The sequence below is a fragment of the Leptonotus elevatus genome, chromosome 1 (genome assembly GCF_054856555.1).
Source record: "Leptonotus elevatus isolate MCC_2025b chromosome 1, RoL_Lele_1.0, whole genome shotgun sequence".
NCBI lineage: Eukaryota > Metazoa > Chordata > Actinopteri > Syngnathiformes > Syngnathidae > Leptonotus > Leptonotus elevatus.
Window position 1 is genome coordinate 23,305,281 of NC_141239.1, and position 10,809 is coordinate 23,316,089.

At 41.0% G+C, this 10,809-nt stretch overlaps 1 protein-coding gene across 1 annotated transcript; it reads left to right on the plus strand.

Annotated features, from left to right (window-relative positions):
- On the plus strand, positions 1-6,810 carry LOC147181288 (transmembrane protein 100). Its single transcript, XM_086085641.1, has one exon. It carries the CDS (start codon positions 1,153-1,155, stop codon positions 1,519-1,521), a length of 369 nt encoding a protein of 122 aa, XP_085941767.1. The 5' UTR covers positions 1-1,152; the 3' UTR covers positions 1,522-6,810.
- The last annotated feature ends 3,999 nt before the right edge of the window (positions 6,811-10,809 follow it).

Genomic DNA, 10,809 nt, shown 5'->3' on the forward strand with positions numbered 1-10,809 from the left:
CGGTCTGGATGTGAGTTCAAATGGTTTGTCTAAATGCGCAAATCTGCGAATTGACTGGGCGACTAGTCCAGAGTGTACCCGCCAAATTTGTCCAGGCCACCTGTGGCTATGAGAATAAGCATGCTAGAAATTTGGTGAATGGATGGATATTGTTGGACTGCGCGGTTGTACTGTACCTAATCAAGCGCTGGGCTCTCATTCCCGCATAGTTGTAACTATAGATCAGTCTCGCATCATGTTATTCTGTCTTCTCCAAGGAACGCATGCCTACCAGACAAATGGAGAGAACGTCGCCGATCAGAGTCAGGAAGACATCATATACAGACACAAAAAAAGTAGCAAGGCTCGTGGAAGGTTGATTTTATGTCTACTGCTCCCTTTGCTTTTCATTCAACAAGACCTGGCATCACTGGTGTTTATTTGAGTAGGTGGAAAGGGAGTGGGGGCAGTTATCTTATCATGTGCGGGAATGGTTAGCAGTATTTGTGCATTTAACGACATCTGCTTGGTGTTTTGACCAGCCTCCATATATAGGCTCGCTCATTAAAAAAAGAAAAGAAGGCGTGGGTAGATCGTGTCCACATGTGGTGCATCAGTAGTGAATTTTCATATGGTGGTGACACACCTTTGTTATTGCAGAATGGCGCAGTGCATGTCAAATCGACGACAAAGGAGGGATTCTCCTTCACACCGCAGTTGGCTACCGGCTTTTTGTTCTCTAGTGAATAACATTGAAAATACTACAATTGTGATGTATTGATGAAGAGATGCAGGAAAAAAGAGGGAGCTGTTAACTCTCCCCTTTCCTGCTTTTCATCACCCCCTATTCTCCCAGATTCAGAGTGGTCCGACGTCACGCAAAAGAACACCAATGGGAGCACTCGGACTTCCCCGTAGCTCCTCCTCCTCCCCACGCTGCTTTATATGTGCCTCGCTACTGCGCTCAGTCCCAGTGCACAATGTGCTGCCTCAGAGTCACAGCAGTCGCTGTGCAGAGAAACAGCCACAAAGGGAGAAGGAGAACGTGAGTGTTGTTTTAGGGCCAACTTCTCCTGCTCCAGTCTGCAGAGATTTTGTCTGTCTGTTTGGACTTCCTCTTTCTGGTGTACTCTACAAAGGGGTTCAAGTGAAGATTAACCCCTTGCAGCAAGGATGGGCTGCACCACAGGACCCCTTGTGTGCCAGCCGCAAGAGGGCCAGTCCTTGGAAACCGGAGGCGCTAAAGTCCCTGAGGTGCTCTCCTCCTTGGAACGTCTGTCCCAGGCCACAGGTGGCATGGAGAAGTCTTGGTACCGCTGCATCTTCCCCTTCGGAATCATCTCGTTGGTGATCGGCGTGGCTGGGACGGGAGTTACTTACGCCTACAACGACCTGCCCCAGACCAAGGTGGTGTCACTGGTGCTGCTGGTCACGGGGCTGTTGCTCCTGCTGACGGCCACCGTCTGCTGGACCGTCCACAAGAAGAAGAGGAGGAAAAAGAAAGAAGGAGGCTCGTTCGCTTCGGAGCAGTGTCCGCTGTGAAATGTATGCGAGGGGGTGGGGGGAGTGTTGTCGGAACTTCATAAACGGAGGTTGGGGAGTTGACTGAAGAAGCCAGCGCTCCACCTGCATGTGCGGTAGTCCCTCTGCTATCCCAGTTCCTGGAATGACTGATATACGGACACTGCAGATCTGTTTAGTCTGGAAAAGGAGGGGTTTGCCGTGTCCCACATGCTCTTTTATCACCAGTAGGCAGGTGTCTGGTGTCAAAACAACCTCCAAGAAGACACACCAAATATGCACGGCACACCGCGTGCTTATTTACGCACGCTGGCAAACCTCCCTCGCTATGCAGAAGCCGAGCCAGAGTCACTGCTGGCGTCACCGGGCGCGTCAGTCGTGGGATTCCTCCCGCCCCAGGACAAGTGACTCTCCGAGAGGGCAGGAGCAAGGCCTGAAGACGGCAACCCGATACGTGGGCCGAAAGAGCAGCGCACCCGCGTCAGCGCACGGCGTCACTCCCTCGTCCTGTGACACCGCAGCAATGTGTTGGGGGGGCTTTTTTATGCAACGAGAGAGTGGAACTTGAGTCCGCGAGGATCCCGATGGTATCTGTGTAGACGACGCGGCAAAGGAGAGGAGTGCTCAAAATAAAAGTTTCCAGGACTTTTTTTTTTTTTTTTTTTTTTACCGAGGAACACAAATCTTTGCACAAGCAAAGCCTCCAAATGGTGGACGGAATGGCGGACTTCCTGCCAAGGTCTCTGTGCGGGGTACCTCAACTCCATACAAGTCAGGCCAGGATTACTGAAGGACACATGCCATAACTTGGGACCCTGACTGATCCCGCTCCGCTAGGAGCCCCTCCCGCTTCGTGCCTTGACCAAGCACACATGGAAAAAGGCTCTGTCACATTCGTATGTTTCCATATGAACTCATGCCCCACTTGCCCTTGCGCTCACCCTCACACGTCTATACCAGGCAGCACTTTTTCATCCACCCCATCTGCATCTGGACATATCCCATTTCTTGACCCCTAATCGTTTTCACAGCTGAAGATGATTGTCAAGACTTCATTGAAAAGGAACAGAATTCTCCAAATAAACTTGCTCCAGGCCCCTCCTGTCTCATAATGATGCCTTTTCCCCTTGAGAGGCAGTCGTGAGTCAATGTAGCACTGGAGTGGGAACTGGTGTTGGTTGTTTGTATCCATGATCGTATTCTTTCACTCATTGTTCCAAACTCATCATGACCTAGGCACTAACGTTAATCGGCAATTCCCGTCGATGACGATGACCAGGGCTGGACTGGCACAAAGAAAAAATCAGTCCTGACATTTTGACTTAAGCACGCCAGCCTGGCCCAGCCCGACTCCTGTCCACCTTGCCTAAAACATAGATTTGCCACTGATATCGACTGATGTTGGTTCAGTTTGCTATCTATTTTTGAAATTGATTAATGGACTAGTTGTGGGCCAGTTTCTTGGGGTAAAATGGAGGAAAATAATAATGCACTGCATCGGCCCCAAAAGACACCGGGCATCTGCCCTGTATGCCAGATGGCCAGTCCAGCCCTGACGATGACCACCTTTCGTCGAGTGCGTCTCCGTATTTGGCGAATGCTTTATGGCGCGAAGCCTCGCAAAAATACACGGAATGAGAGGGACTGTCTGTACTCACCCCAATCGACAGACATAAACGTGCTTCAATCGGTGCTCAGTCTGTGTATTTGTTCGAGGCTTCGCGTCAATGTGATGGGTATCGTCATTGACAAGAAAGGACGATTAGCGGAAGTGCCCAGCTCTGTTCATGACCATAGGTGAGTTCTGAAATGCAAATTGATGTCGATTTTTTTTTTATTCAATAAAGGTGAACGCGCTGACTTGACGATGAAACGCTACCTCTTATTGGTTTCAAATGTGTAGCGTTATTAACATAGCATGAAATAGCACAGCACACGCCATCGAGAAAGATTTTTTTTCCCCTCTTGTCATGTATTGCATGTCATGAAAATACATGAAAAAAAAAAATACCATGTCAATTGCAATTAAAATAATAGTATGGAAATGTGGTCATAGAGGTCAGAAGTTTATGAAGAAAAAAATCGCTGCAGTGATTAACATTATGTATTAGGTCACCCTTTGAGGAGACCATCTTTAATGTGGACTTGTTCAATCCTAGTGAGTTTTCAATGTTTTACTTTTAACTGACAGTAAAACTGATTTCACTTTAATATGCTCGAAGCGTAGCATAACATTCATACGACGGCGTATTAGGGCCACGTATAAATATCTTTTTTTTAGAGGGCGGGGGCAATATTCTGTATTCAAATTTGCCACTAAAAAGTCTTAAATTTGCGAGAAAAAAACTCGTAAATTTGCGAGTTTATAAAGTGGCAGATTTGCGCGAAAAATAAATCTGAAACTTACGAAAAATACACGAAGCGTAGCTATAGTCTAATCATGTTGGTGGTTAATAGGACACTGTTTATAAAATGAAAAAGGCAGGTTGGAGACGGATTCATTCTTAAATTTAAACTTTACTCGTCATTCACTGCAGCCAGAGCGACAACGCTACCTGATCCTCTATCAGCTGACTAACACTATCCAATCAGATGCTAGCATACCATAGGTAAATGCAAGTGAATGACGGAGAGCAGCAGATTCGACACATCCATTTAGATACTTGTACAAAAAAAAAGAAAAATATATAAACGTGTAAATAATAATTCTGGAAGCATAAATGTACAAGTAAATATACATTTTAACAAATTAACTTAAATGCTTGATCGTTGCAAAGTGAGGCGTCTTTGTCGCTGGCCAGTGGCCGGACAAAACAGTTCAAAGAGCAAATGCTTAACATGATATGGTTAATCTGTGCTAAAGCAATTACTATCTCCTTATTTGGAAACCCGACCGAAAAGTATTGGCACAAACAGTCGAGTAGTACGCTACGTGCATTTCTCGTAAGTTTTTGAGTTTTTTTCTCGCAAATCTGCCACTATATAAAGTTGCAAATTTGCCACTTTATAAAGTCGCAAATTTATGAGGTTTTTTCTATTATTAATATTGCCCCCGCCCTCTAAAAATATATATATTTATACATGGCCCTAATACGTTGTTGTTTTAATCAAGATTTATTTTTATTTTTATTTTTTTTACTTCTGATGACTAGTGCAGTAGTATAATTTTTCTAGCAACACTTGGGGCCCCTTTTTCATGCCCAGAGCAAATCTAGCACAAAGCCCAGTCTAACTGTGTGCATGGATGTAGTTTTTGGTATTTTCATAGACACACAGTGCTAGAAATGTGCATTTTTGCGTCTTTGTGAGAGTGAACACAGCCGACTTGATTCCTGGCCAATCCAAGTGACTCCTCTCATTTACTTTTAATTCAGCGTAGAAGAAGTGCACAGTCTACTTGGCAGAAGGTGGAAGCATAACAGACCCGCTGAAGTCCATGCAGGAGATCGGCACGCACAAAGTACATACAGTTATAAGAAAATGCGAGAAAATCTTCTCTTACAGTTGATAGTTGGTTGCTGTGGAGTGGACACTTGGAGACCGCCTTCCACCCACAATTGTGCATCTGTGTGACTACCCTGTTCCCCGGCCCCCAACACGCACACACACACACACATACCCATAGTTGTTCTGCTGTCAGTCGACTGTTGTCATATTTATGAATGAAATGCGATGACATCCACTACACATATCGGCAAGCACGGTATCTGACTACCTGCGCTTCAATCAAATCCACCAAAATCCTGTTACACCACCTCCACCACAACTTAGACCTGCTTTCAACTGGTCTCAGGTCGAGTCTACTTTCTGCCACTAATTCATCAGGTGCACCAGGGTTGTGTAATAGAAAACACCCTCAGCCCGCCTTGTCTGCCAAATTCCCAAACACACAAACTAGACTTGTCCCGGCACAAAAAATGAAGATGCACTAGTTTTTGCGCTGAGCACAAACACTTACTGTCTATGAAAATAAAGCCCTTTGACTTTTTTTCTCAAAATATAACTTTTGTTTTTCTGTGTGCTTTCAATAAAAAAACAACAACTGTTCCCTACAATAAACACTGCAAATGAATGTAGCCATCCTTTGTTCCATATTAACGATACTGGAAGCCAGAGTTTATTGTCTTAAAGCATCCTCATTGATACAGAGCCCCAGAAGAGACGTCAGGAATTTTTTTTTTGTTATTGTTACCATCATTTCAATGTTTTGAATGTATCTAAACCAAGCTTGACATCCCTCTTTTACCCTTGAAAATAATGGATCGCTTTTGTGTTCATCTGGATTAGCCCTGCAATGTGCCTATGCGTCCCGAGGTAGCAGATACAAAACTCAATGCCAAAGTCATCCCTCGTTCATTTTTTTTTCTTTTCCAGCTTGCATGCATTTATTAGTGCCGTCAACGTTAAAGCTTTAATGCTTTAACTCGCTTTAACTTAGACAGCACCAAGTTCTGTTGCTTAGAGATTGTCAGAGACCGAATCCGGAATCGAATGAATCACGCTATAAAAATTGGGATTTTTTTGTCAGTAGAGTTTAATTGGAATTAGACCTGATCACACCACTTCATCTATATGTGTATCTTCATACAAGGTTGAACTCAATCAAAAAGATCAGTCAGGTGGGTTACATACATACTAACAATCGAGCTCAATATAATAATTTTCCCTCCCTTGTGATCAAAGTCAGCAAGCGTCAGATACTCAAAAAGCTCTAAAAGATTATCATAAGCGATTATTATTTGGTGTGGCTTAGGAATGATTTTTCCTCCCTCCCTGATTGTATTTTCCAGCAGTCTGGGTGCACCTTTGGCACCATGCTAGCTCTCACATGCCAGTCTCGGTACTTCAACTGCCGTCATGTGATGGCCGCTCACTTTTTACAAATCGGTTTCGATGTTAAAAATGATGTGTGTATCCTGCTTTCCATTATGTGGTTGTACAGTAATTGCGATTGTAGACAAAGATGCTGTTAAAGATAAAAACACGTTTTTTGGTGTTTTTTTTTATAATAATTTAATTTCTAACTACTTGTAATCTGTGCCATCATGTTGCCATGAAGCACTGATGACAAAGTGACAAGATGTTTTTAGGTTTTGTTTTCTCTTCTGCCTTTAAACATGAAAGTTTACCTACCTCTGTGCTGTATGTGTGTAGGTGGGGGAACACTGTAGTGCTATATTTTTGCCGCCAAGGACGGCCATGTTGTTTGCTTTTGCTGTTAGTGGAGATGTTTTGGTCCTGTATGTGAAGACTTTGTATTTGTAAAGTATATTTCTACATAGATGTACATTTTACAATGGAGTAAATAAATGTTCAACAAAACACCTGTCCTCATTTTCTTCGCTTTGATTGAGCATTAAAAAAAATAAAAATAAAATGTGTGCGCTTTTTATTTTAGGCCACCAGCATAAATATGGTATGGTTAAATTCCAAATGGATCTCTTTGTCATTTAGGACTTTATAGAGCATAACAACATTTTCAGAACGTTATATCTAAGATTTTAGCAAGCCGATGCTCACATAAATATCAAGTAAATAAAGGTTAAGAGACTAACGACAAGTGTGAAAATGAGGATTACTGTCACGTGTCTGTGAGACATTTTTGAAGGGCTTTAGTTTGAATATACCTGTAGTGGCCAGGTATTTTATGTCACACTTTTATGACTTTTAGCAATGTTAAAATGTTGCATAAAACATGAACTCTCCAAGTTTTGTGATGGTCTGTGTAGTGAGTAGTTTGACTTTATTTAACGTTCTTATTCTTATTTTTAATTTGAAAAGTTAGGAATGTTAAAATTTTGATTTAAATGTTGAGTAACAAGGATGAATAGTTCTACTCTTTTAAAGTGACAGTTTGTAAAATTTAGCGCCATCTAGTGGTACACTAATAAGAAATTTTAAAATCCCACTATTGATTTCAATAATATGCAAAAAAAAAAAGTTTATCACATTAACATACTTATAACGTAACGGAAATATATATATATATATATATATTTTTTTTTTTTTTTTTATATATATTTATATATATATAAAACTGTAGGTCTAGCAATCATTCAAAAAGACTCGAAATAATTATTTTGACCTGAAACGGCACCATTGTGCCATGGCAAATTATTATGCTGTAAGAGATTTCCAGGTCGTCAGGTGTATCTAAGAAAAGTAAGCAGGTTCTATATGGTATGTGACCGTATTACAGCTTAGTTTTACTTTTATGTTTTCCCTGAAATGAACACTAAACTGCTGGGAAACAGCTGCATGTGTGTGCCTGTATGTGTGATGTTTATGTTTGAGCAAAGTGGGTGCGGAGGCTAAAAGGGCCACGGAGCACATGTGGTGGAAGTGGTTAGTTGCTTTGCAGGCCTCAGCACAGATGACAGGAAACAAGATGTGGGAGCATCTCATCCGCCTGTCCATCTCCGCCTCTTTCCCCGGACTTGGCAGTCAACGATATTTGATTTCATGCAATCTAGAAAGATGTTTGAAGTGGATGGAGAAAGAACGGCTCAGCGATTTGGTTGGTTTAGTCAGGAGTTTCAAATAACAGTCTTTTGGCCCAGGAAATCTTCAAGGGAAAGCTGAAGAGGAATTTGGCTTTATAGTCAGAATCGGCACTTCAGTTACTTTGCACACAAATACAACCAAATTTCCCTTACAACATGTTTTTTTTTTGTTACTGTCATGCTGTCATTTTGACTTTCAAATTTTTTAATTGCTTACGCTAGTGGCATTTCATGCCGTATTATTTAACAGAAGGTTAGTAAGTCAAATCAAGCTTTGTAATAACATTATGAAAGTGGTAATATTTTTCTGAAAAGTTGTGATATTAAAATAGTCATCTGGTTTCAATGACTACTCAAGAGGTGAGCACGGTCCATCCATCCATCCATTTTCTGTACCGCTTGTCCTCACAAGGGTTGCGGGGGTTGCTGGAGCCTATCCCAGCTGGCTTCGGGCAGTAGGCGGGGTACACCCTGAACTGGTTGCCAGCCAATCGCAGGGCAGAGGTGAGCACTGGTATCGGTTAAAAAAAAATGGTATTGAACATCCCTACAAAAAAAAAATCAATGTTATAATTTTATTTTTGTACCATTTTAGCTTTTTTCCCTCTATGACTTTATTTGCATAGAATAACAACTTTTATATTACAATATTTTTTTTTTATGTGATGCTCAACAAAAACGTTTTGTTTTGTTTTTATTCACATAAAAGTGCAACTTTACTCTTGTACCTTTGTTATATTATTTCCCTTTTATTGTAACTTTTCATTATGATTTTCCTTTTTTGTGTGTCTTTTCAGTGTGGGCCTACACAGCAAAATCGCCAGTGTTAGATTTAACACTGAGAGTGTTAGATCTAACACTAGAAATGTGTTTATATATACACTCACCAATGAGTGTAAATTTTACACTTTTCAAAGTGTTACTTTTTTCACACTTAACCAGTGTTACTCTAACACTGTATAGTGTTAAAAATCCACACCGGTAGTATTGAAAGTACTGTACACTAGTGTCAGTGTTAAACATTTTATTCTGCCAAAGTACTCTTGAATCTGGCGTTTAAACACTTATGAGTGTATTGCACTAGTGTCAGTGTTAGAAATGTATCTCAAACTACACTTTACTCTGGTAAATGGTTCTTCATTTATATAGCGTTTTCCCTCCTTACAAGGCCCTCAAAGCGCTTTACATGTTGACGACTGATGACACGGTTCAGTATCTTGCTCAAGGATACTTTGACATAGTCACACTGGCCTGGTATCGAACGCATGCTCTCAAGGTTTTGCGAGACAACCATTCTACCACTGACCCACACCGCTCCGACAAAAGCAACTGAATGTATCATTATTGAAATGTCCACAGCGTGCTGGCAAATTGGAAGGTTTTTCCTTCAACCGAAATGAGGGTGTGGTCAATTTAACACTCAAGGTAGTGCTATTCAGGTTACACCCAACATCCACCACAACACTCAAGGAAATTTACTCTGACAGTGATAAAGTAACACAGCTTACTTCATATTTGATCAAACACTGGAAATTTAACTCTGACTGATTTGATCTGTAGTAATATTTTGTAGATGCGTTTAAAAAATGTTTTAGGGGGATAAACTAGTTTTGCTCACATTTGGTGGCACATGATGAGGCTGTGTTGAGGAAATTAAAGTCATGACTCTACATCGATACTAAGCGAGAAAAAAAATGCAGCTATTTTTTTTATAAATCATGAACCATGGATGTTTCTATTCCCTGGCTGTGATTATTCTTATCTGTGGTTAAATGTGCCGATTGATGTCGTATGCCCTGAACCACATGGTCACTTGGTGTTTTATTGAGTGTTCTGGGTGGAGTTTCCATGGAAACAGTGGCTGCATCCGCACAATAAGAATGTCACAGCCTCTGTTCCACCTGAGGTCACTTTTACTGAGTTACAAGACAATTGGATCACTCAACACGGTGTGGCGTTAATTACATGTCGGACTAATTCATCATCACGGTCTTATAGGGAGATAACGGCATTGTTCTTCAGAAGCATCCACATGACACGAAGTATTGGATTATTTCTTTCTGAGAGGGACTTTTCCTTGCCTCTGTCTTGTGCTTGCTCATGCGGGTGCAATAAGTTTTTACCACCTAGTATACTTAGCTTTCCAATCATGACCAACATTAAAATACAGTAGTGTTCTAGGCGTAACCGTTCATACAGATGCCGCAGAGTTACTTGTATGATGTCCTTCACAATTTTTAAATATATTTTTCTAGTTATCATTGATTGGATTTTTGATTGAATGAGTGAGTGATTGAGATCTTGTTATCTTATAAGGCGCAAAAGCAGGGACAGCAGCAGTAAGATCGGGGAAACGGAACGTCAACATTTCATGATGACCCAGCAGATTTGTGGAAGCAATCTATTCCTTGTCCATGGCAAAAAAATATTTTTTTTACTCGCAATGCATTTGAATCGGTACTTGTTGTAGACTGATTCAATGCCCTGAGAATGGAATTATCTGGATGAATAAGAATGTTTATAAGCAATGATTTTTACGTTAATATCAACCTGTAAACCATTAAATTCTGGCACTACGCTGAAAAAACACATACAGATAAGGTGTTGTTTTTTTAGCTAATTGTTTTGCTCATGTAGGCCATTGTGTCAGTTGTGTCCTGATTTTAGCTTTATAACAGTGTCCACAAATGTATCTTTTCTTTTCAATAATTTTACAATAAAAAATAAAATATTTTTTCTTGTTATAACATGTTGTCAAAACAGGTATTTCTATATAACTCACAGTAAAGATTCATATTTACTTTTG